At 41.6% G+C, this 27301-nt stretch overlaps 1 protein-coding gene and 1 long non-coding RNA gene across 7 annotated transcripts in view; both read right to left on the bottom strand.

Annotated features, from left to right (window-relative positions):
- Nucleotides 1–3193: 3193 nt before the first annotated feature.
- LOC147259161 (uncharacterized) lies at nucleotides 3194–12562 on the bottom strand. 5 transcript variants are annotated; one of them, XR_015116835.1, is made up of 4 exons: nucleotides 12173–12562; nucleotides 10001–10073; nucleotides 9705–9910; nucleotides 3194–3504 (listed from the first exon to the last, which is right to left on the bottom strand). It is a non-coding gene; the product is annotated as an uncharacterized LOC147259161 (long non-coding RNA). The 5 variants fall into 5 exon arrangements; XR_015116834.1 differs by lacking the exon at nucleotides 3194–3504 and adding an exon at nucleotides 7183–7306; XR_015116833.1 differs by lacking the exon at nucleotides 3194–3504 and adding an exon at nucleotides 9041–9430.
- Nucleotides 12563–19403: 6841 nt separating this feature from the next.
- Nucleotides 19404–27301, bottom strand: part of LOC147259160 (PDZ domain-containing RING finger protein 4) — a 114127-nt gene continuing 106229 nt past the window's right edge. For both annotated transcript variants that reach the window (XM_086209448.1, XM_086209449.1), the window contains 3 exons: nucleotides 25870–25971; nucleotides 25028–25156; nucleotides 19404–23407 (listed from right to left, as the gene is read on the bottom strand). In XM_086209448.1, coding sequence (XP_086065574.1) covers nucleotides 21941–23407; nucleotides 25028–25156; nucleotides 25870–25971 — 1698 coding nt within the window. In that variant the 3' untranslated portion in view covers nucleotides 19404–21940. The remainder of the gene's footprint in view (nucleotides 23408–25027; nucleotides 25157–25869; nucleotides 25972–27301) is intronic.

The raw sequence follows: 27301 nt of genomic DNA, 5'->3' as shown, positions 1-27301 counted from the left end.
TTCAGTCCATTCATTATTTGTTGCTCTTCTTCACTCCCCTGCTCATTCCTTTCTCTCAGCTGTCTAGCAGTCAGTTAAAATAGTGGCAGATCTATTCATGAGGGCCTTAATATTTCTCTTTCATTCACAGTCAACAAACCCATTTGAGGGGGTTGCTAATGGGATAATGGCGCGGTAATAATCTACACGTCTCTGGATCATTCTCTCATAGTTTGCCGAACAACACGAGGAGTGATTCTCCATTAAGAAGTTCATAAATGTTCAATACAGGCTGTATTTAATCTGTAAAATCCCAAAGAGCCCCAAACGCATACAGATTTCCATGAGGTGAACATGCATCTATTCAGTACCTGACAAGGAATTCAGCAGCAGGTACATTAAGTTTTCCCTGTGATGTGGCAATGTAATGGACATGAGGTTACATCTCCTCTGCAGCACTAAGAGAAGATGTGCAATATTGCATATTTGAATTTTTGGCCAATGTTCCCTTGGACAGTTGTTCGAGGGGTTTAGTGTAATTTCTTCTATTTCTTATGAGAGGTTTCTACATTTTATGAACCATTTTGTGGAACCAATTATTAGGAAACTGTTGAAAGCATTTTGAAAACATCACGCCGAAATTGAGATTATACTTGAAAACAAATTGCACCACTGAACGATAAAGCTCAAGTGAATCAGGGACATTTTTCTTTATTCGGACCTTCATATCGTCTCATCAGAACTAAATCATCTTCTCAGTTGGAGTTTAATGAAGTCAAACGATCAAATCGATGTACAACCAAATAACAACACACAGCTATGGTGGCAAATGCAGTTGAAAGTATTATTTGATCATTGAGGCAATTTTCAGATATTTTGCGGGCCAATATTACTGTTCTACAAATAAAGAGCAATGGAGCATAAAAGACAGAGCCATTAAAGGTCTTAAATTAGGGTGGTGGAGAGGGGAGGTTGCGAAGAGCATTTTTCAGGGGAGAGATTAAAATCAAATATTGGAGTTAAACGGAACTCAGCTGTGTTTCTAAGAAATAGATAATTTTATCTGCTCTGAGTCACATTAAAGCCTGAGTTTGTGGCAAACTGTGAAATAATAATGTGAGGGGGTTGGCGGGGGGGGGGGGTGTTGAATAGGCTCAGGTCAGGTTTGTGTTTTATGTAAATATTACTGCTCTTTCTAGCTTGATCAACTGTCATAAGTGTGGACTTTTCAGTTTTAGTTGTTCTTTGTGCATCAATAAATAGCAAACAAAAAAAAAAAACTAAAATAAAATTTAAGTCTCTCTTGAAGCACTCCTGCAGCCCCCAGTTGCTGCAAGGCACTAAGAGTTACATCTGGCTTCTACACCCAGATCAGATAACCACATGCCCGGGCCCCTCAGTGCCCACTTTTTCCCATATGAACCATTAAGACGAGTGCAAAGCAGGACAATGTCGCCACGTCTCTAAAAACCGGCCATAAAAAGTGCATTAATCCTGGCTGCTGCTGCTGCTGCATGAGAAATGTCACAGACAAATGGATGAATTCAGTCAGAAAGTCAGTCTGGAGTGAACACCGACCCAGCGACACGACGCTGGAGCACACTTCCCCTTGGTCCAAAATCACAGAACCTGTTTTACAGCTCAGTGCTAAAACAAAAATATTCAGACGAAAAAAATCTGCAACAAAAAGCTCTTTTCCTGAAAGTCATTTGAATTTGTCAATAATTATCATGCTAAAACCAAATCAGAATAAGTTTCACTCTCAATTTCACCGCGTGTACTCAATAAACAAAGTCTGTCTCGTCTGGAGGGTTCTTAAAGCTGACAGCCTGTAATGGTCCTGAATGGAACCTGCACGTCAAGATCTTTGTCTTTTTTGTAATTATCCTTCACAAAGGATTTTGCACTTTACTTAATGCCAAGCGCAATTAATACAAACTGTCACATTTAATAAAAGCGGACCCCGCTTGAAAGGATTTCAGAGCAAGACTGTCACACTGGCCGCAGCGTATCAATCACTCGTGTTGAATCAAAACAACCACTTGGATAGAACTAATAAAAAAGGCAAACAGTATTAACTTCTGTAATTAAAAGAACCTGCCAAAATGATTTTGGCTCACCCAGAACTGCGATCGTGGTGCTCAGTCTGGAGCGCAGTGGAATCAGTGGAACAGGTGCGTTTGAAAACCGATATGTGACTGATGAGATCACTTTAACCCTCTATGCAAACCCTAATTCCCATGTCCATGTGGCACATGCCAGCGCTGTGTGTGCAGAATAAATGCCAAAATAAGAGTTTCGATGCACACAGGCCACATTTTCCAGGATTCTCCATCTGTTGTGAGGTTGTGGAGCTGCTGAGACCACATGTATAATTCTGACAGGTGCCTTTCCCCATCTCACATGCAGCTGCCAATGAGCCTGTCAGCAAACAAAGGAGGAGTTGGCATATAAGGAAGAACAGCTGGTGGGAGCTAATATACAGGCCCAGTGAACTGCCAGGGCCTCCACGGTACACACGTGTACTCTCAGACATGCGCAACCTCAGATTTCAGCTCCGTCAGGACCTCCTGACAGCACTGCTGTCTTAATCCTAAAGCTGCGTTCATACCACCACCACCTGTGCCACAGTACCGCCACCTAAAGACCAATTTAGGTCAAAAGTATACTGCTGGAATATTTGATGTTGAGGACAGCGGGACACAAAGCTTTTACCTCTGCAGCTAAATTTACACCGATGAGGATATAATGTTGAGGAGAAGAAACAATTTTTTTCTATTCAGTAGTGATACATATGCACACATAATGGAAACGAACTAACAATGTTTGTCTTTAATCTAAAGTCTACTGAATTTTTATCTTTGGTAAATCGTAAGAGAATCAAATCTTTTGGTTTGTTTTATTTGCACTGATTGTTTCATTGAGTCTCAGTTTCTCTCATCATTGGCTCTAATATACTGTAGTGGAGGAAAGTTACGGTAACGTGGTGTAAAGATTGACTATTTGGGGACAGAAAAAACTGAACTCACCGATATTGAATCAGGTGACAGGAGAATGCTTGAAGCTCCAGAGCATCAGAAATGCTCCCAAGAACATTTCTGCTGCCTGCAGCCCCCCAACCAGCACAGGAGATCAGGCTTCCACCCATGTCAGTCTTGTCCAGGCAGGAAATACTCCTGGCTGGACAAGACTGACATGGGTAAGGATCGGGCCAAGAGTAAATACGGTACACATGCGCATTTCATTATCTGTGATTGTCCGATTTTGGTTGAGAAGCCATCAGTCTTCAGGACAATTTGATTTTACCAGGCTGAAATCCGGCAGCACTCGCTATCATGGCTTCCTAAACCCCTCTGTCTCTACCAGCCACCTTCTGCTCCAGTCTGCCACAGCCTCAATCCACCAAACCCAGGGAAATCACACAAAAACCACACACAAAAACAGCAAAGCTCCATCTCCATTCACTCCACTGGGGGTCCTGGCCAGGTACACAAGCCTGTGATGTCACATTAAAGCTGCAGCAGTCTGGGGGATGTGGAAAAAGATAGGGCGGGGGGGGGGGGGGGCAGGAAGTAGGACATGTAACAGGAGGGTAAAATCAGCTTAGAAGTTTTCCTCAAGGGGGTTTTGAAGGTATCTTCAGACAAACAGTTGCCACAAACAAGCCCCCCCCCACGCGCACACACTCAAATGCAAGGCACAATGGCTGTTGTGATCCATTAGGGGAATGATAAGATGGGTGTGTGGCAGGGAGAAGACTATAGATCTCAATGCAAATTCTCTGTCTCCTGACAGAATGAAAAGACTTTTCTTTATGGGGAATCCTGCTGCTGTGGCAGTAGCAGCCGGCTTCACTGGGGCGAAAGCGAGAGACTGGTAAACAAGAATTAAATGATGCAGAGTGCACCCAGGCTGCCGGCATGACATTTTTGCACCGTGAGATTAATAATGAAGGAGATTACAGGCACCTCAATGGGGACACACAAGTGAGACAAAACCCAGGGAGATTATTAGAAGGCTGACAGCCCACGTCAAATAACGGAGAGCCCCAGATAGCTGTTGTGAAATTCATATTTTATGGCCTTCCATCAAAGATCTCGCTGCTCACGACGAGGTTGACTTTATATCGACAAAACTGGGGTGTCCCGTGTTGGAGGCATATGTCTGTTATCATTCTTGCAATATAATAAAGGGAGATAGTGAGGGTGCTCCTGGAGGGGAGAATGAAATACTTCATAGACAATGAAAACATTTCTGTAAAGCCCACCACGCCAACCTATTGTTCTGTGAACAAAATGACATTAGATTTGGAGATGTAATGACCCCCGCCCCTCCCCCAATTCAACCTGATTCACACTGGAATTTGGATGTAAAATAGATATACTGGAATATGAGATTATTAGCAGCAGAAAGTGTAAATCTGCAGGAAATTTTGTATGAATATGAGAATGTAGTTTGTCACTCGCAACTGTGCAAAATGCTCAGGATGTGCTTCACGTGTCGGTGTGTGTGTGTGCAGTATTCGGGGCGAACAGTGAGATGCAGCAGCAAAAAAAATTGCATACTGAAAAGCAAAATTAGGAGGTTTTGACCAATCGTAGCTGTGGATTGTTTCCCCTCGCTGTCGCACACCACTCAAACCGGGATGATTGACAAACCAGCAACGTGAGAAAGTGTGAAATGTGACACTTTCTGCCAATTACGACTGGTGAAGGCAGACAAAACACATCAGAACACAGTTAGCATGCATGTTTAGTCTTCAAATAATGTTGTGGCGAGGAAAGCTGATACAGGCTGACAGCAACAGGATCACACAGATTAGGATTGACAGGTGAATTTATTGTTTTTGGCCTATTTAGTTCTGAATGTTGTTGAATTTCTGACATATTGACAACTACTGCCTGTTCCTGTTGATGGTCGACTACATTTTCTTTGTAACAGTCAGTGCATGCTGAATATTGTTATAAAATGAATGTGATTTAGTTAAATATGCTTCAGAGATCCAGTAGTTTACGGGGAGGTTTTTTTGTTTTTTGTTTTGTTACCTATTTTCAAGAGTCAGAAACTAAAAGCTACTCAAGATGGATCATTTTAGTGAATTTGGAGTCTGAAGTTATGTATAACAGCAATATTAAGCTAGTTTAGCTTAACAGTTGACTGTGGGGATCATATGATGTATTTTTGATCCTATGTAAGCATCCAGAAGCCAGTAATATAAAGAGAGGATGCACGAGAATCAACAACCGATTCTTGTTGAGAACCGGTTCCCAGTGTTTCAATTCCATGGAATCGTTTGCAAAATTGGCAATGATTATCAAGTCCAGTGGGCGCGAATGATGTCACCACGGACGTTGTGTTCCTTACGCTAACAATGTGCATGGCAATGTCATTCACCAGTGCAGCCAACAGGAGACATGGCGCCCAAGCGGCACAAATGCTTGGAAGTTTGGTTACATTTCATGAGAAAGTATGACAACAGGGCAACTTGCAATACTTGCAAAGGGGATATTTCATCAAAGGGAGGAAATACTACCAATATGCAGAAACATTTGCACGAACAGCATGCGATAACTTTGAATGAATGTCACGTTTTCGATCTGCTCTGGAGTGAATGCATGCAACGTTAGCATGTCCTCTGCTGTTAATACTGCAAGGAACTAACCAATTCAGACTGCCTATCATGTTAGCGCCATGTGCCTCATTGTTAAACCTGCTATTATTAACGGTTAACTTTAAGTGAATGCCTTCTCGAGCATTACATCTAGACGACCATGACGAGAGAGATTCTGACTGTTAGCTTCTCTTTTTTTCTTCCCAAATGAGAACCGATAAGAGAACCATAAAGAACTAATTCATTAAGCAGAATCAAAATCATAAAAATCGTATCAATTCCCATCCCTATGCAAGACAATATAGATTTGTCATTTTTGCAAGAACTCTGCCTCAGTCTGATATTTATATTTTCCCAGTTCTGCTCAAGTCTCTTCTTTTGCCTTCATGATGACAAAACAAAGAAAATATAATTTGCTTTAGGGGCTTTTTCAAATCTTTGAAATGCTTCTCATTCACAATGTTTGCTGAATCGATCAGCATAGGAAATTACAAAAAAAAAAAAAAACACACGAAACAAAACACAAAATAAAAAATACAGCAGAGGGAATGTTGTGCGTCCTTAAAAGGTGGGTCATGCCAGGTTTTGTCCGAGGGAAGGCCCACCATTTGTGGTAGATAGCGGGGCAACATGCTTGTTTTACCCTACATGGGAGACGAGAGCACTTTTGAAATATTGTTTGCATTATAAGCTAAGCAGCACCCGCATAAAAAGATTGGCCTTTTTTGCAGATGTTGTAAATCCCCCTGACATGGCCTGGTAAAAATGTTAGCTATTACAGTCTCATAGCATCCCTTGGCATTTGAGCATGAAGCCAAATGTAAATAGCTGGTGACGGCTAGTGATGCATGGTTATGTCAGGCTCCATCTCAGGGTAGCTGAAGGTCATTCAGCTTTGCAAGAATTGATCATCAGCCGCCATGTTTGCATTGTTACAACGGGAGATAGAATCCATTGCTTTTTATTTGCCAAATGCTTTCCATTTCACCACACTATGAACTCTATAATGCATACAGCAAATCAGCTGCGGAGACGCAATGCGGCCGAGTCTGAAGTATTATTGCACCATTCATGAGGCTCCACTGACTTCTCATCAACAATGGGGACAAGTCAGCTTCTTAGCATTTGTCAAAGCAATCTGTCATAGGTTATTAATCTCTGGATTCATTTGGGGCAGAGCAAATACAGTTTGTGATTAGTGTCATATTTCCAATTTTGACAATATTCATAAGTTTGCCTGCCAGTTCACAGTAGTTTCAAGGCCTGTAGGAGATTAATATCCAGCAGTGGAATGAACGGACTGTGAGCTAGAATGGCCATCACACCGTAGGAGACACAGGTGGACATCTGCTTGGTGGCTGATATGTCTAATGAATTTGTTGAAGCTGAATGATGCCATGTCACTTCCTTGGCACTTATCACACCTGTTTATCACCAAATTGCTTTCATTACGTCCATTCTAGCCTTTGGAAATGTTTAAGTTAATATATCCTCACATTGCCAGGTTCCACTGCTGCCAGCCTCTCATGAGCTGCAGTTGTGTGTTTGAGAAGTTTATGGTTGTAGGATACTGCTCACAAATTACAAGTAAGGTTGTTGTAGATAATAAAATCTGTTTGTCCATATATTTTTGTAGAAGTGACAAAGGAAGACAAGACCAGTAGGGGAATGAATAGAAAATCCAAATAACAACATTTGGGGAAATATATTACATTCCTGTGTGGGGAAACACACACACACACACGCACAGGATTATTATTACAATATTTATCTCACTATCATACTAAGACCAGTGTTGCAAGTCCCTTGTAAAATGGGACACATCAAATGTATTGCAGGTGAATCTCAAGGTATATTAACACCATACTTCTACTAGGCTTGTGCACCTACAGCTTGTGGGGAGAAAAGACTAAATCTCTCAAATGAAGGCAGTGTCATCACAAGCGTGAACTGATTGTCCCCCCCCAAAAAAACAACATCAAAAACCTTGATTTATCTCTTGAAACCTTCATGCAAAACCAAATGTTGAACCACTGACATTGTGTATAAATTGACATCCATCAGCGCCGACATCAAATTCAGGGTCTTAGTTGATGTATTGTGTTGTCAACTTCGGCGGTGTAGCCATTCTCTGTCTGCATGTGTATTTCCCTCCATTTCTGTAGTGCCTTTTAAATTCCGCAAAACAGCGCAAGTCTTATCCATGCAAAGGTTCTCCACAAAATACATTGAAAATCTGCAGATAATCTTATTAACATCAAACCAGCAAAAACTTTTTGTTCCAGTTTCTGATACTGTCCGTACTGCGAATCAAGCTTAGGGCCAACTGATACAACTGCAAAAATACACCAAGACAAAACAAAAAGATCCTTTGCATCTGTGTCGGTGCTCGTCACGCCCAACAGTCCTCTACATCTGGACCCTTTGGTCTGGGTTTAATTACTACTGATGAGTTACATTGGGTCAAGTTCTGTTGCTGACAGTAACAGCAGACTTGGACATTGGCACAAGTTCATATTTACCAGTTTTGGTACATTGTACACTCATAATACTTATTTAGTATGATCTTTAAGTAGGACATATTGAATAGAGGCACAATATTAAAAAAAAAAGAAATTCGTACAAGGATTTGTAATTGGGCGGCATGTTGTGCAATGGTGCAGTGGTCAGCACTGTCACCTCACAGCAAGAAGGTTACAGGTTCGAGCCGCGGCTCCAGCACGGGATCTTTCTATGCGAGTCTCCATGTTCTCCCTGTTCCTGCGTGGGTTCTCTCTGGTACTCCAGCTTCCTCCCACAGTCCAAAGACATCAAGAGGGGACGAGGCTGATTGATACTCTAAATCAGGGGTGTCAAACCTACTACTTAAATCAATCAAGCTGTGTCCACACAGCTTGATTGATTTAAGTAGATTCAGGTGTTGCTTTTGTTCAGTTGGAATGAAAACCTGCAGCCACACCGGCCCTTTACTGGACCAGTTTGACACCCCTGCTCTAAATTGACCGTAGGTGTGGCTGTGAGTGTGAATGGTTGTCTGTCTACATGTGTTGGCCCTGTGATGGACTGGTGACCCATCCAGGGTGAACCCCGCCTCTCACCCAAAGGCTGCTTAGATAGGCTCCAGCCCCCCCATGACCCTTAACAGGATAAGCAGTAGAGAATGGATAGAGGGATTTGTAACTATATTACATATGGACGATTATATGGCACAGCCTTATTTCAGTTGTACTCAGTCGAGTAAAGCAGTTGAATCAGTACCTTTTGCCTTTGTCTTTGCTTCCTCTGACCATCACACATTCAGTACTGTCAGCACGACTGATCTGTGCCTTTCTGCACAGAAACTCGGATGTACTTTTTGTCTGATCCTCATCAGAAACGGGCAAACATAGGAAATTAAACAGGAGGGTTCATATTTGAAGGAAATATTTAGCCCTTTGGATCATCGGTAGATTTAATGCAAAGCATTAGTCCAAGAATATGACCACACATGAATGACTATCAGGTCCCTCTGTGTCTCAGATCATCAAAGAAATATTAGACAAGCCATTCAGCTTCCACTGTTGAATGAAATCCAATTTTCATATATGCCTACAAGACCTTTTTATAATAATATGAGGTGAACATGCGCATGTGTGAGGGGGAGATAAAGGACTGTGCAATAGAATGAGAAAATATTAGAGAGGGTTACCATTCATATAGTACCCTACAATACTGGTCTATTTTATCAAATAATAGGATGCTGTACAGCAAACGCAGCCCGTGTGCACCATAAAGCCTGCAGTGGGGCATCCATTTTTCTTTTATCTGAATAGCGACATGTTCCAACAGTGTTGACGGTTCCTGGCAAGAGAGTCAATAAAACATTACACTTGTCTTACTATGTTAACGGGTTCCCTTTAAGTGAAGTGCAGACAGATCAGGATTTTGGTCCGTGTTCTACATCTTGAATCAGTAAACTCAAAAGCACCAAAATAGGAGTGTATATTTTCACGTAGGTCTGTTCAATTTGGGTGTTCACTCCTACTGCAGGAAACAAAAACGCACCAACTTCATCAGCATGAGTTTGGGTTGAACCTCTAAATGTGATCTTGTTAATTTATGTTCAAGTACTCACCTTTGGTCACAAGCTTTGATGAACAACTGGAAGAATGAGATTGCTGCAGTCTCAATTAGTTTCTTCCTCCCTCCCTCAGGTATCAGTCTAATTTCCAGCTACACACAAATGTGTTACGGAGACACCGTCCAACTTCCATAAGCGTCATCTTCCTCTCAGTATGTTCAGTGAAAATAATGTCAAGGCGATGTGGGTACATTGTTTACCTTTACAGAGAAGTGAAATAATTTAGTGGTAATGAAGAACAAGATAGCAAAGCAGACTCATGACTGGGTTTTACTGGCTGGCGCTCATACCAGTTGATTAAGTTGGTCACCGAAGGCAGCTGATCAGAGTCGGACGTTTTCAGATGTCCTGGTCGGAGATTTGCTGAAACAGATGTTACCAGTTAGTGGGAGTGCTGGTCAAAACTGCATCCCAGGCACTACAGATAATGATATTAACCTACTTTGTAGTGACTACATGTTCACCGGTCTTCCATATGCATGAATATTACTGCTCTTCACAGGCAATTCTAATTGATTACACTGCAAGGCAGCAGGGGACACTCATAACTTTCCATACTTTATGAGAATTCTTTGTTCTTTTGTGCTTGTATCCCCAGGTGCCTGAAGAGCAGGAGGCACACCTGAGGAGCTCCGAGCTGAAGGGTAGATAATAATTCCGTGTATAAAACCCAAACCACTGCGCCAGATGGTTCAAATAATGCATCAAAAGAAAACGAACGATTCAAATCCTGAGAAGAATTTTTTCATACACGATAACTTTGAATCCCTTCAAAAGATATGACACAACTGAGCGACCAACTTTCAATTGCTCTCAAGCCTACAAAGTAATAATGCCAAATCTTTCAATTATTTGTCTGCCTTGTATGAAATTATCCTGGATCAGCTGGTAACAAATCATTTCCCAGTGGACTGATTTTACCTTCAAAAATGAAAACACCCCTGTTTTACTATCATCGTCATTTCCACGCTGGCTGCAAGAGCTTTATTCTAAAAAGTCTGACCAAAAAGAAACTATTTGCTTGCTTATTGCTAGCCAAGCTCAAACTCACATCTGCCCTCTGCTGTATATGGTATTTACATTACTACAGGCTCCTTTCCAGTTTTTTTCATGACTCTTTCCACTATTTCATGGAACAGCCCGGTCTCATGACTTGCTTCCTCATTACAAAATGTCAATAAGCTCAGCCCTTCGATTCTGGCATTCTAAATAAAACAGGCCTGTTTTTTTTTTTTTTTTCCTCGTTGGTAAATGCAGCTGACATGTTCAGTCACAAAAGCCCCTCATTCACATCTCTAGTCCCCTCACAGAGCACTTTTATTTTTTATCTTTTTAATACAGCTACATGGGGTCCAGCTGAAGTGTTCAGGTCATCCTTATTTTCTCAAACAGGCAGCAAAGTCAGCTAGCACTTATCAGTGAAGCAGCAGATGGAGGCCTTCCATCCACTGTAATGCTGTTTTGTTTTTTTAAACAGAAGATAGGGATGACAGTGATGTATCGCTTATTTTGGCAATCACGGTATCGTGACATGTTCTGGCGCATGTTGTTCCCAGAAGTATTCTACTGCTCCACCTGATATTATAACTACTGCATTGTTCCAAATTCTATCTATGAAGCTCCACATTCCCTCCAAATACAACTGTTCCTTAACCACACTGTATGGGACAACTTAATAGCTGCAGCTTCTTCTTATGTAGAGAAGAGAGTAAAGACGGGGCAGGGGAGGGGAGACATAGAGTATTGTGTGTGTGTGCGCATGTGTGAGCTCCATTGTGAGGAGTTACTCAGGTGACCAACTCAAGTCACCCCTAACTTTACTTTTTGACACCAAAGGCAATTTGAAACACAAGCAGTTATCATGGAGGCTATAGCCACCTCTCCATCATAGTCTTTTTTTTTTCATTATAAAACTCAGCACTGTCAAATGGTCTGCAAAGCACTATCAAATCAGTAGCCATGTATCATAAAGCCTGCACAGACTTCTGTAACCTACGGTAATAAAGTATAATGGCGTAGTCCAGCCTCAAGGTCAGCCGCTGTGAGAAAGAGGCTCTGTTGTGCAGTCAACTGCATCAGCCCCCCTTTTGCAGTGGTTTAATCCCTCAGAGCTTCACCAACCTCACCTGGTTCAGTGTACTTCAAAAGCTAATGCAGATTATCTTCATCAGAAGTTTCAAACAGCGCTTTATTGTGTCCTCGCCAGTGATACTCCAAAAAAAAAAAAACTTCAAATGATATATGATCAAAACTAGGTCAAATCCTATTATAGGCTGGACTGTGCTTGATCTTTGAAAACTTGGTCAGTGGGAGTGTCTAGAATACTCGTGCAGTTTTCTGTGGTGGACCCAGGATTAGGCAGTTATATACACGATGTGTGTAATGATCATCACCCTATTCTATTCAAAAGTTACTGCACAAAGCCCAACCAAACAACCCTACAGTGAGGAACAGTGACATACCTGTGACAGACTTGCCAGGCAGCTCTTGCTTTTATCTGTTGAACTGGTCTTTGCAGGAGCATGAAGACAGACAGCAGCAGGGTGGTGGAGCTCAGCCCTACCCGCTTCCTTGGAGGTCTTTCTTGTCTGATTGGTGGTGCGTGTGTGAGGCAGGCAGACCAAAATGTTTAAAATGGCGAGGAAGCAGGACGCGAAGAGCTTAAAGCTTTTAATCCCCAAAATAAACTAACAGAACACTGGGGAAACTAGGGAGGCTAAAAAGCAGGAAAGAGTGCACAACAGGTAGGGTGATATAAGGATCCGGATAAAAAGAAATGACTCAGACAACCATACTAAAATAGAAACTCAAATAATGACACTACAAGAAACAGATGGGAGAACATGAGGGCAGGTGAGAAACAAAAGGAACAGGGCTAACGAGGACTAACGAACTGACAAGACACAGGTGAACGACTGAAAAAGGCAGGGAACAATCAAAGACAGGAAGTGTAAAGCACGCAAAGACACAAGAAGGATAAGCTTTTAAAGTAAAACAGGAGCGAACGTGACTAATCAAAACAAAACGTCAAACTAGAAACACGAAGATCAGAACTGCCCAGTATACAAAACTAAAGCTTCACATGGTCCAGACCATGACAGCGCAGTTGGACACCCTGGACTGGAGCCTCAGAGCTGGGTCTGAGTGGACAGCCTGGATTCTGTTGCAGGGAAAATCCCTGTTTTTGTGAAGAGAGTTTGGACTAGAGGATATCCCAGGGACGTCTGCAGGACAACTAATCACAGTGAGATATTCTGATGATGAATGTCTTCAAATTACTTTTGTTGAGAAAACTTAAATATACATAAATACATAACAATGATTTTTTTTTTTTTAAAGAGCAGCTTCAGATGAAACAATCAAACATCAAACCAATGGAGCAACCTCCATCACAAGCAACCCATCAACAAACCGGTTTCAAGTTCTGGCCAGTCGTCCAGCCCAAAATAGAAAAGGCAGCAGTCTTCAAAGAATATGCAAATAGCAGTTGATATCGAATATCAATTTTGCTTGAAAAACACATCTAAGGTTCTCACCTGCAGCGAAACCCAGAAGGAAATTTTCCCAGTGCAGATGTCCTGTCATACAATTGAACAATCCCCAGCACCTTGACGCTGCTCTGTATATTAACAGGAGTACAAACACAAGTACGAGTTCACTTCACATTTACAATTTCATTAGCAAGCATACAGGGAGACAATTAAATCAACAGGCAGACAAATCCACTTGCAGAACACCTCCATGACAGGACTCCATCGTATGATACACATGCATATGAAACCGATGAATTCACCATGACTAATGAAAGAGCCCTCATCAAAATAGGCAACTATACGGACACTGAAATAACATGGGAGGGGGAAAGTGTTTCATTGTGTAATAAAAGTGAAGCAGAGCTTATGCACCAGCTGCCTGACATTATTTATTAATTCTCTAGCTCAGTGAGGCAATCACAGACAGAATTATATTAGTGACTTCTATTGGATACGGACTCTGACCCTCGGCTCATGAATACAGAAAACAGAAACTTTACTGGAATGTTAATGGCATTCATAGAGGCAATGAATGTACATCGGGGCAGGTCTGACATTTGTATACAACACTGAGTGTGCTGATGGCTGACCATGCATTTCAATCGCTCCCACCTTGGAGGTCGATCAGCAGACATAACAGTTAGTTTGGCAGTTAACGGTTTTTAGATTTAGAAGATCAATTCTGGGTTTTTTTTTTGGGGGGGGGGGGGCTTTTTTAATGAGCTGAAGTTAGTTTTTGAATGCTTATAACTGTAGCGGATCAATTCTGAGAGGGCAAGAATATTATAAATGTCATGCAGCTGAGATTAGTACCAATCAAAAGAAGAGGCCTTGCAGATCAAACAGAATCATAATTTGGTTCTTTCCTAGTGGGGGGTTAAGACTTTTGGACCAGTTCTCCCACAGGTTTATACCATGGAGTCAAACTAGAGAAGAAGAAGAAGGGAATGCAGGTGCCAGTGTTGCCTGCTGTCTTCTCCTTTCCTGCCAGTGATGATGTAATTGGGCCAAACGAAAGCATTCATTTGAATTTGAACTCACCTGAAGTCACACTAATGTTAGATTTACAGCTGTCAATCAATCAAATTTTACTTAGAAACCCCAAGAGCATAATTTTCCTTGCGGGGCTTTACAATGTGTAAATAATACAACATCCTCTGTCCTTAGATCCTCAGTAAGAGTGAAGCAACATTTCCTAAAGAACCCTTTTAACAGAGGAAATAAGGAAGAAAGATATCCAACCTAATCAATGTCAAGTACAGAGACCCAGCCCACGTAGATGATGATAGCAGGATGTAAGAATGGTCTTTGGTGTATCATGTGTACTTTGATTTGGTTGTGGTGCAGACTTTCAGGTGTAAAACGTCCCCTCAAGAAGTTTAATTTGTTTTGTTTTTTTTGTAATTTGAAAGCTTAAAATTAAAGCTATTTTGAACTGAGCAACCCGCTGCGAGACTGTTTCCAACTGCAAACATGCAATAGTTCTGTGCCCATGAATTATATACAATAACATCTCTGGTACTGAAGTGCAGTTGTTTTAGGGAATCTTATACATACTCTAATTGCAGTCTAAATAGTACATGCTTGAAACTATTGCGGTAGGAATTGCAGTTTGATTCACCCATTTTATGAATAATGGAATTGTAATTAGAGCTCTAATTATGCTCTGAAATATTCACAGGTTTTTGTTTAATAGGCCCCTTAATGCATGGAGAGGAATGATAATGAAACAGCCCATGACGCATAAAACAGGGGGTGTGAAAGAAGAAAAGTCCAAATGGTTCAGGGAGGCAATGAAAGATGTTTGCCAATAATGATACAAATTTATCCGGCAGAGTCGGAAAACACAGAACCATGATGAGGAAAATACTAAGACAACAGAAGATTTGACTTTTCTCCTCATCATCTAAACTGTTAACTTTTGTAACTTTGGTATTATTTTCACAGGCGACTGTAAATCACGTTTTACAGTCGTTTTCTCATTGACGGTGAGATGTTGTGACTGTTACCTTGTAAGGCTGCTAGTCAGACAGAAAACCCTTGTGCTGATGGTTTTAGATGAATCAGCATCTTTGGAAGTAATCGAAAGTGTTTAAGTGTGAAAACAGCGAAAATTACTCTTTTAAACAGCGGCGTCTTCTATGTTTAGCATCTGTTAGCATCGGCTGTATAAAAACTGGAGAGTATGAAAAGGGCAAAGATCAGCACTGAGGGCTCAGTGGAAAAGACATTTTTTTTCTCTTCTACCCACCAACTTTGACAAGTAATTATTGTTAGTTATTATTATTGGTGTTGCCAATTTTTTTGTTTTTAAAAGTGTCTGCCCTTTTCCATACAGTTCCTCCATCTAATGTGTCAGGTTAGTGCGACTCTGGAAATGAAGAGTAAACGGACTATGAAATAAACTTGTTGATGTAATTGCAAAGTGAATCTTCTCACCATGCGGCTCACAGTGCTATTCTTTTAATTCTGCTCCCGCTGGATTTCTGGCCAGGACGTTGTAGGTTCTTGATGTGCAATGGCGCCGTTTGCGCCTCTGCGTGTGCTGCTGATCCAGTCTGCACCTGGACTGGTATCCATGGAACTTCAGAGAGTTTTAAGAGGCTACCAGGCTTTGTCAGCTTTTATATCATGTGTACGCAGCTTTAAAGATTTTAGAATGTACACTCGGGTGTTAGAAAAATAAAATGACTGTGAGTTAAATATTTCAGTAGGGCTTATTTTTGAAATACCCATTATCAACGTAAAGAGTCTCTATAGCTATTCAGGGATTTCAGGCAACATAATCCTCTATCAACAGACTCATTTTGTCTCCTGCTTGATTTAGGGGTTTAAGTTGAGAACAGCTGTCTCAGCAGCAGCAGCCTGTCCATTACACCCAACTACACACTGCTACATCTGGCATGATAGGGCCAACAAACACGACACAGCCATTATAATAGAATCAAGGCTGTCATCAATTTCTAAAGTGACACGGAGAGAAACACGATCCCAGACAATTACCATTCGCTACATGCCTCTGAGATTCGAGGCACTATGAAGTGATTGCACCATCAAGTGTGAAGTGGATCTGTATGTCAATAAATACTGGCCTCCCTGGATGAATAATGGGGGAGAATTTGTAGATTTTGCTGTTCAGAGAATCCTAAAGGTTATCAGCAAACATTCATAACAGAGGTGATGGTGTGTGTGTGTGTGTGTGTGTGTGTGTGTGTGTGTGTGTGTGTGTGTGTGTGTGGAGGGCTGAAGAGTAGATGAGCCACTGCTATCTATTTGACATTTCTGTCAGTACTGGTATTTGAACTGCTGGGTAGCTCTGACAAATGCCATGGCTGTCACCGACTCGTTTTTAATTACACCTGACTGGGTCTATTAAGGGCTCAGGGATGAACTTAATTGGCTAGCGAGCTCTCAGGCTTGTTCTGGGTTTGCTTGGTACAACTCACAGGTTCTGTGGCTTTTCATTGGCATTTTAATGGTCTGTACAGAATGTGAGAATTAACAAGTAGGATGGCAGAAGTCTGCTTTTTCAATCTAGATGTTAATGTCTGGCTACTAATAAAATGGAGACACTTAAGTGCATCAGACTATAATGGTAATGGAAGGCATTGACAGCCTCTAATGGCCAGTTTAGACCAAAGATTCGGCATGAGATGAGTTTAAATTTGCAACTATTTGCAAAGAGCCGGTCTGGAACATTAGGAAACCAGACACTTCACACCCCTGCCACTGTAACTCGGTGAGACTGTCCATAACTTGTGAGCACAAGAGTTGAGCCCCGCATCTGGATCTCCTAAAACCACCAGGAGAGATCAGACTTTTGACAGTTGAACTCATCAGGACTGCAGTCGAACTCCTTTTCAGACACCAAACAGCAATGGAGCTCCTCATTGGCTCTCACAGTTAATCAGGTCACTGGCAAAACAGAGCAGAACATGGCAACTCTTGAAGTGAAAAAGTTAATATTAGCAGAATAAACATGGCTGTAGGTGCAGTTTTTGCATAAATAGACTGAATAACTCCGACTAAACAAGAGCAAGAGTGTAACTCTGATAGAGGACTTTTTTTTGCTATTCTTCCCACTGGGTCTGACACGCGATGGCGTCATGTTTTGTTACACTGATCGGTTGAAGGAGCTCGTCTGGCAGTGCAAATATTTCGTGCACTCATTAGGGGTCCAAGCCCAAGTGGGCAGGCAGTGACACATATGCTAGGCAGTGTTCTACCAGATACCCCCTAGCACCATTCAATAGAACAACTGGCCCTGGTAACATTAAACAAGCCTCAGGCTCAACTTGCATCACATCCACTGGTCACATGGTTCGATTTGGATCCTGCTCATACTCGCTTCTAGTCTCGTCGTCATTATTGATCGGGGGGGATCCAGACGTAACTGCACAGCTCTACTCTTGAGCTCACAGGATATAATGGTTTCTCAAGGCTACTGCAACTAGATGGGATAGTCCATCATTTATCACTGGGGGCAGTTGAGCTGAGACGGGCCAGTTTACATCACTCCAACGCTTTCATCTCATCGTGCATGTAAACTGTCTGTAGATCACACTTAAGTTGATACCCTGACATCATAAAACAAACATCAAATTCTTCACTTTGATCAAATGGAGTGCTTGGTTTTCTTTGGTCATTCTTTCAATAATTTCTGAGCAATGAAATTAATGTACAATGAAAAACACGTCTATGGATGACAAGCTTTTCTCCTGGGAAGGATTAGATTGACATTTGATCCGTCTCTCAAAGTGCAACTACTTTTAAAGTCGGCCATATAGCAGCACGGAGCAGTCTTCAGGCAGTATCTGTAGCACTCGAATTACAGAATAATGACAACTTAAGATAATACATTGACAAGAGTCTCCCAGTAGCTCTCCCCTGTGTATGACGAGGCCATAGAGATGATTAAGTGGCTGGTACATTTTAATGAACACAAAGCCATCCAAGTGGAAGGCTATTTTAATTGAAATCTCCTTCTGTATAATAACGTAACACATTCATAGAGGGGAGAATAAATCGAGTCACTCTCCGAGAGATATCTGAGGTGAATGCCTGCTCACTGAAGAAGGAATTCAGTTTCACATGGAGCTTCACAACACTGATCGCTAACTGGTAGTTTCTTGCTGTGTTTGTGTTGCAGGATACTTTTTGATACAAAACAATTTCCTCTCTGTCTTATTTATCTGCTATTGGTATTGTATAAAAAGACCATTACTAACTTTGGCAAAAAACAGTGTTCAGAAAAAAAGATTGAGTTAATACGTGGTAGGTGGTTGGAGGCAAGGTCCAGCAGGTGTTGTAGAGGTATGGGACCTGATTGATACTGCCCAGTCACAGCTTGATTTATAGTCGTGCATCGGGTCTGCATGGATGCCACATGACCGATGCTTGCAGTAGGCAATAATTCTGCAGGGTGATGCTTGCTGAAACACCAGCTGGCTACAGGCAACCGTGCTGAAATTCCTTGCATATTTCCCCCCCAAAAATGGCAGCTGAAATTGAGCAAATAGTGCTGGAGTTTGAGAGTTTGTGTGTGAACATTTGCTCCAATGCACATAATGCCAAAAGGAATTCATACCAGAGACGGAAATGATGTGGAGCTGCAGAGAGGAAATGAAACAGAGTGGTAACAGGAGTTGTGGTCCATGTCAGCATCCTGGGAAGTTACATTTCAGGGAGGTGCACATCAGACACATCAGCACATCAACACACGACGATAAATCAAGCATAAGTCAGAGGCAGCAAAAGCCATGTGGTGGAGGCCTGCTGGCAAACAGTAAATGTGATATTTGAATGACAAAGATTTTTTTAATTTACATTTTTTATGGCGGTATTCATCTCATACCCACACACCGATGGTGGAGGTTGCCGCGCAAGGCAACCATTCGGAGCATTTAGGGGTTCGCCATCTTGCTCAAGGACACACAGTCAGTGAGGATCGATCCAGCAACCCCTCAGCTGCTAGATGGCCACTGTAACTCTGAGCCTTGCCACCGAAGCCACACAGATATGAAACTGTTATAACTCAAGCTAAATCACCTTTACACGTGTCCTTGTTCAGGTGCTAAATCTAAGCACAACCACCAAACATAATGAATGGTCTGAATTCATTACAAAAAAATACAATGCTGTGCAATGCCTTACCAAAAAAACAATAATTTATTATTTCTTTTGCAAAGATCACCATTGTCACACATTTCATCTGGCTACAAATTTGCCAACTACGCATTACTCGAAATTAGACCATTGGACATCGACTCAAAACAAATACAGGGATTGGTTTGAAATGTCAAATTTACAATATTTCAGTTCGAAATTCAGAATTTGGAAAGGGTTTACGTTACAAGTAAGTGAACTTTAACATCCGTCAACAAAGGATGACCATTAAGTTTACCAATTCAGTTTCTCAGTGATGGAATATGTTGTGTTCTGAGTCCTGCTCAGTGGCAATCATCCGTACGTGAGTTTACTGTGACTGCAAACAATTCAGTAACGACTATACAATATCTACGCATGTGTCCAGTTAGTAAAAACACAAATTATACAATGTATGAAAATGTTTAGCAATACCTCTCTGTTGCTCACAGGTATACAAAGATATTTTGCTTGTTCGAGAAAAATCAGGTTGAAAAAAACAGTTTGTATCCTTGATTCAGTTTTCACTGTTAAGGCTATGCTGAGTGAAAGCATACATGGAAGGAAAAGAAATATAAAAATACTGGTAAGTAAAAGTTATGTGCAGGTCCATCTAGTTGAATATAGTATGAAGAACATAAAAACCTAAATATTAAGCAAATTAAAAAAAAAAAATTAAAATCATTTGCAAGTCTGCCACCATCTAAATCAACAACAAACCAGAAGAGGCAGGAAGCTGCTGCACTGGCAACGTTCTGCCTCTGAGTTGATGTTCTATTGTCTTGACGAGGAAGCAGCTTCTCTTGTTTGGTCTTATCTTCTTTAGCGTTGTTGGAAATAAAAGTTTCTTGTGAACAAAATATAGAATTAATATTACAGTTGCACTGTGAAATGAGGTATCTGGCTTTTTTTTTTTTTAAATGCTTTTACAAAGTTGCTGATGATATTGATTCAAAACCTCAGTCGTCATACCTAAAACACAAAAAACTTTTTTACCAAGTTCATAAGTTGAAAGTTTTCCCCTTTTTAGGCTGAGTTTGTTGGTGTCGTCCTTGCTTCAAACAACAAACACCTCACATTTGGAATAGCCATATTTCATATACAGTGGTAGTACGAGTCGTGTGGAGGGATTTGGTCGAAAAATCATCGAAACTCTTGTCGATGTTTGGAAAAAAAATCCTGCATTGTGAAGGATCGCTAGTTTCAAACTGAGGATACACCGTAGTGAGCAAATTATACAAGACTTGGACTGGAATTGGAATTATTTGTGTCCCTGAAAAGCTGAGATGTATTGTGCCGGTAGCAGATTGGTTTATTTGTAGTCTCACTTATACAAATAGCACGCTCAAACTTCAGCTACTGCACAGAAAGTGATCTGTTTGTACAGCAAACACGGCCTGGAAAAATTTGGAGCTGGGGATTCAGATAAATGACTCAGTTTTTGGAGTAACTGTAGCACAGTGTCCTTAGCTGTTATATAACTCATTACTAATAGAATTCCTATAGTTACAATGGTGGCAGTGTCTGATTCTACATTAAGTGTGTTGCTCTCATTTCATCAAAGAAAAGGAGAAGATAATAATCCACTGCAATAAAGTCTGAAGCTGATGGAACCCTCTACAAAAATAAAAACGCTCATGCTAATGCTAACTGAAACAGATGTTGCTCGCAGGCAACCCAGAGAGGTGGAGCAGTACCTTGTAAAAGATACGCATTCTCTGTCAACTGTGGAAGATTCCTGTCAAAACCAGCAATTACAAGGTAAGCTAATGTTGCCATAGTGACCAGGTTCATATCTAGGTCAGTAGGTCATACCAAGGCTATGAACTGCAGGAAACAAGGGAACATTATCATTTTTAATTTAAGAATGTTGTATTTTGGGAGAAAAAACACAAATGTAGAGATACTTCCTATATTCTAACAGTTACCTTGTAAGGTAACTTCTTACTTTCAAATGAGAGTACCTTGTGATTTGTAATATTATGTATTGAAAGTAATATTGTACCGAGCATTGCAATGGGTAGCCAATTGCCTTTTAAATCCTGATTTCAAACCATCAATCACGTGACCCTGGACACTCCTCCATCTTAGACGTGGCTCCAAATATCATTTGGACCTCTAAGCTAAGAGCCTTCCTGACTGAAATGATAGGTAGTTGTTGATTGAAGCAACGTTACACTGTAAGCGAAAGGCATTTGATCCACTGGGTTTTGCAATTGGCAAGTTTGTACACACAAAAGGACATCGAAGTTTTCTTAAGAAGCTCATACAACTATCTTGAGTTATATGGTTACCACATAGATATGACAATAAGCATACAGAGTTAAGTAATAAAAATTGTCATAATTCCATAGAAAAATGTTTTTTTTCCTGCTGAGTGAAGTAAAAAACAACAGTGGAAACATGAAGAGAACGCCATGACACGACTGATAAATTCTTTACAAAATGCTTTTAGGGTTACAAACTGTGAAAAATACTCCTATTGTCCTCATAAAAACGCCACATTGAACGAGGCAATTATATCGTACCACACGGGTAGAAAGTGTGTTTATTTTATACAGTAGTGACTGATAGGAAGGCGTTGTGTACCTTGGCTCCCTCGGGAGCTTTCGTACCATGAGTCATCAGCTCCTGGATTGTCATCCAGTTGTCCAGGATCTTCTTGTTGCGTTTCTTCATCATCTTCTTGTGGCTGAGCTCAATAATGCTGACTTCCTTGCGGCCCTCGCTGCTGCTCTGAGGATTCTCCCTCAAGCTCTCCAGCCGACTACGCTGCATGAACTCCCGTCTTTTCCTCTGCTCCTTTGCCCTGACCAGGTGCTGCTTCCTCTCCTCTTTGCTCCAGTACCTCCCCATCTTCATTTCGCTCATTGCATCATCATCTGTGGTCATTCCACCACTACGCTCTTCTTTAATCTTTAGAGCTCGCTCCCTCAGGATCTTGTCTCTCACAGGCCTCTTGGTGATGTAGCGTGTGCCGTCACTGCGGATCTTGACCTTCCACTCCATCTTGGGCTCATTAAGGGGCCGCTGAGGCTCTTTACAGACACTGAGCAGGCTGAGCTGGCTCTGGGCATACTCTACAGCTGAGCGCTGCTGGATCAGCTGCATGTAGCTCTGGTAGTGGCGTGCATGAGCTGGGATGTTAGCCTGCCGTTGCTGGGAACTGTGGGATGGAGAGAAGTAAGGAATTTGGGAAACACATGACCTTAATTTCCCCCTCCTCTCCTCCTCAGCCTGAGGCGTCTGGTCTGATTCGGAGGGATTGCTGTGGTCAGGGCTGCTGCTCTTGCCTGTGAGTGGAGGGAGGCATCCTGGTACGGGGCTCGGGTTGAGTGAGCGGCCAGTGGCCAGGCAGAGATTCCTCTGGTTGGTGAGGCTAACCATCCTCTGGAGCGAGTGCTCCGGAGAGCGATCCATGGCCAGAGGGGTGCTCCGTGAGCTCTCCGCCGTGTTATAGGCACTGGAGCTGTCTTTGTCCGATTTTTCCAACCTCTCATTAATGTCTGCTAACTTACTCTTTGTTGGGTCGCCCCGGTGAAGGCTTTGGTTTTTGGTGGAGGGGGCAGAGTAGCCTGTTGAGGGAGACTGCTGGCCCTTACGAAGCTTGTGGGCCTGCATGATGTTCTGACATTCAAGCTCGATACTGCGCAGCTCCTCGTTCAGCATGCGCAGCTCATGCTGGACTCCGCCCTGCTCCCCCATGCTGCACTCGATAGTGCTGCGGTGGCTGTAGAACAGATCATACTCGCCGCTGTTACGAATCTGACACTTCAGCTCCAAAAGCTGCTGAAAACGATCAGTCTCAGTCTCTTCATCCTCCTCGTCCTCTTTGTCCTCCAGCTGTGTGGAGCTGGTTGTACGGTGTTTGTCCCGATTGTCTCTCAGGCACTGGGACAGACGTCTCTGGATGTGGGCCAGGACGTTATGCTCTGAGCTCTCCATTCGTTCTTTAATACTCCGTACACTTTCCTTATGGTGAGGCAGAGTGGAGCAGGTGGGCTTGTCGTCTTCTGCTCTCTGGAATGAATAAAACAACACAAGCCCAGTGTTATAAGGTATAGAAACCTGTTCAAAACTGTGATACTTCTGTCTATGAAAGATTAATGCAAGGATTACTGTTTCCTATCATCGCTGAAACCCTGTGTGTCCAGAGTCAAATTCATTTGAAAACATATTATTGAGTGAATTATCTCAGATGAAATCTCCCCTTCACTGTTTACTCTTCAACTCTGCCGCATTTAAGGTCAACCAGTAGCACTGATTTATGACCTGCGCCTGCATGTTAAACTGGACTTCAAACATACTTTTATCTGAGGGCTCTTCAGTTACCCTCTCTGAATCTGCTTTATTCTTCGAACGCATAACTTAAAAACTTTCATTTCTACCACGAATTCACCGATGTACTGGCTATGTATCATTACTGGCCGGCATTCGCCTCGATGATTACCATCAGCTGATCACAGGTCGATTGTGGCGATGTGGTTATTGTTTATGTATTGATAAGAAATGCGTTTAAAAAGAGTTATGAGTTTAATGAGTGATACTTTCTTTTTTTTTGGGGAGGGGGGCATTACATATAATCATATCATCACATGCAAAAATAAACCCAAAAATCAGTGTCAGTATCAGCCAAATAATTCTTATTTTACACTTTGAGATCTGGACAGAATTTCTCCATCAGCCCTAATTTATTTATTTATTTTTTACAAATTTTAACATTTAGCAAATTTCTAGCTGGGCTGTTCTTTTTAATGCTCACAGGCGTAAAGCCCTTTATGGATCAACGATGCCACATTAATAATAGGTATTATTTGACAAAAATGATGCCACATTTTAATCTTGGTGAGTTTTCTACCCCACAGAAACATTAACATATTCTGATCCACTGCACCTACCGGAAACTTTGTTATCATTGCATCTTCGAAATTTTAGTAAAAATATTCACAAAGTTTTATTAGTTTGGTTTACTGTTTTTATTAGAAAATCAGGACAAAATACAACTGCAGTCCCTCAAACGATGTAATTTAGTTCAGACTTCGTGTGCATTCTTGTGAGGGGTTCCACATGTTGTTGTGCGTAACTGTTTCTTCAGGGATTGTTTCCTCTCTGCTTTTGTTTGCCTTTGAAGTCACATTTATATGGATTTTTGTAGCATGCTAACCTCCAAACAAAACAGAATTTTAAATCATGATTACTAATGTTTGGGATTCAAATGGTTCATCAGTCCCCTTCCATAAATATTCATCATCACTATTTTTTATTCATATTTCAAAGGCCAAAAGCTTGTTTTCACTCAGTTTTGCAAAGAAAGTCAATGAAAAGTTGAGATTTCATCTCCGCCACAGGCTAGATCTGTAGCTATTTCAAGGAAAAGGTTACTATTGACTGTGAATAATAACCTAATACAGTCAAAGCAATTGCTAAGTCTGACAATATGATATTCATTACACACTGACCGCTGCAGCCTGTCAGACGGGGCGAAGGTTACATTTAATCTTTGCTTTTTTGTCTCCCTTGATGTAGTGGTGTTATCTGTACTGGAAAAGTCTGAGAATTTCTAAAAACAACGCCACACAGACTCGTCATTGACTCGTTATTTCAGTCACCCGAAGCGTTGCTGCTTTGCTGTTGTCTGACCTGTTCACTCTCCTGCTCCTCCTGAAAAGCTGCCAATTCCATCTCCTCTCTCTGCTGTTCCTCCAACATTTCCATCTTCAGCTGCTCCAGGAACTCACTGTGCTCATCATCCAGCCAGGCTTCCTCCAGCTAAGGTTGTACAAAGAAAAGCAAGAGAGAGAGAGAGAGAGAGAGAGAGAGAGAGAGGGAGAGAGTGTGTTATTTGTCAAGGCGTAAAGCTTGTAGCGACATGGTGTCTAAAACAAATAGATGAGTGTTCCACATGGATGCCCAAATGGGATTTTCTGAAAGACCATGCATGGTTTTGAAATAAGAAACTGCAGGCAATGGTGTGATGTGCAGTAGCAGTAGTGAAGAAAACACTGGCCTTCTGCATGAAAATAAAATCCTAATAATAAAAATACAGCCAATATGTTTTAATGGGCAAAAGAATGTCACCTTTAACCTATTTGCTCCACACCATCCATCATCTGTCGACTCAACGTGAACCAAATGGGATCCTTCAAAAGCAGATTTAATTATACAGAATCCACTATTGCTCCTGGCTCATCTGCACTGCGGCAGAGTCCTTTCGCTTACTCGCCATCGGCCTTGGGCCTGAACTCACTCCACATTAGCATGCCATTAGCTTTTATGGCTTACCGTTGGAAGTCAATTACAGTGGCGCTACATAAAAATAAAACATGATGAGGTGTCTCCGTGGGGGCTTCTAAGAGTGGTTGTGGCAGTGGGGGGGGGGCATCTACACCGGACTGGTATGGTTCACTTGAAGCAAATATTCAACCTTTAGGGGCTACAGTGTGTGAATTTGATGTTTCAGCCGGTGTGAGGTCATTTCTAACCTGCATCTCAGGTCTGGCAACCAGCAGCACGATGTTCCGACACTCTTCATTGGAGAGTGCAGCCATTGCCTCCTCTCTGTCCTGCACATCCTGGCCATTAATCTGAAGATGACACACAAACATAGTATTGCATTAATCAATGCAAACATGTATTGTACACACAGATGCAAGCACGGGCCTGTACATACAAACTGAGATCAGTTGTATTCTCTCTGATACACAAACACTGCGAAACTGTGAACTCTGATATGAGGCAGCAGAGATTATGACTGGGACAGTGGCCATGTGCAGACGGGGCTGTTGTGTTCACCAAAGTATGCGGCGGCTTACATACATCTAGCCGTACAATTAACTGGCCACTGACAGGGAGCGTCCATCTTTCTGCAGGCAGAGTAATGGCCCTGTCACCGCTGGATAAAAGTGCCCAAGTACTGGTGTGCCTCACAAACACATACACCCACTCTACTGGCTCAAATCAGTCACATAACACATGGTAGACACCAGCAGACAATTACACCAACAGTGTTTATGCGTCCACCCCCCTAATCTGTGACTCTATACGCCTGCTTTTTACTTAAGTCCATTTTCCCCCCTCATTAAGTGCTTCTAAGGGTTTGGTTCTCCATTCATGAACCTCATCTGCTCAGACGTTCCTCTCAGATGGACTGGAAGCTTCTTTTTTAGTCTTTTCTGGTGGTCAATCTTATCGAATCCTGCGTCCACCTTAAGGAGCAGAGAGAAATCGCATCCAAACGTGTCCATTACTGCGTCATATTCTAAACGCATGAGAGAATACTTTTTTTTTTTTTTTTGGGGTGCAAATTAGGGCTTCTGCTTCATTACGTTGTGATGTCAGCCTGTTCAATTACTGTATATGGCTGCAAAAAAACCTAACATACAAAAAAATGCACAAATGTTGCAGAAATTGCTTTACTTTTGTCAAAGAAGTTTTTCATTGCTGCTGTTTATTTAATAAAGTAAAACATTGTTAGTTTAAAAACAGTTTGAATATTCTCCGCTGCTTTATATTTGTATGTTTGAGTTGAGAAATACACTTTTGTCTTGTATTATATTGTAATCACGATGTCGAACACAATAAAATGACTTTTCACCTGATCGTGCAGATTCATGTAAAATCACTCTATAATGTATAATCATAAAATAAGAATAATAATGTAGAAAAGTAGTTCCTCCAATATCACAAATAGAATCATGATATTAGTAAAAGTAATTATGATTTATTTTTACTCTTAAAGTCGCACAACATAGGTGAACAGACTGAAATTGGATTGTCATTCATCATTAGTCATTAATTAAACGATTCTGGATGGAAAAGGTGATAAGAATTTAAATTAGAGGCTCTGACTCCCACAGTAATTGCCCACCTTACCCAAGCGAACACTTCCTTCCGTCTGAGCAGCAGAATTCATCT

The sequence above is a fragment of the Aulostomus chinensis genome, chromosome 7, assembly GCF_037954235.1.
Source record: "Aulostomus chinensis isolate RoL2024-O1b breed Wild chromosome 7, RoL_Achi_v1.0, whole genome shotgun sequence".
Classification (NCBI taxonomy): Eukaryota; Metazoa; Chordata; class Actinopteri; order Syngnathiformes; family Aulostomidae; genus Aulostomus; species Aulostomus chinensis.
Note: the sequence above shows the minus strand (reverse complement) of the source record. Positions and strands in the feature narration are given on the sequence as shown.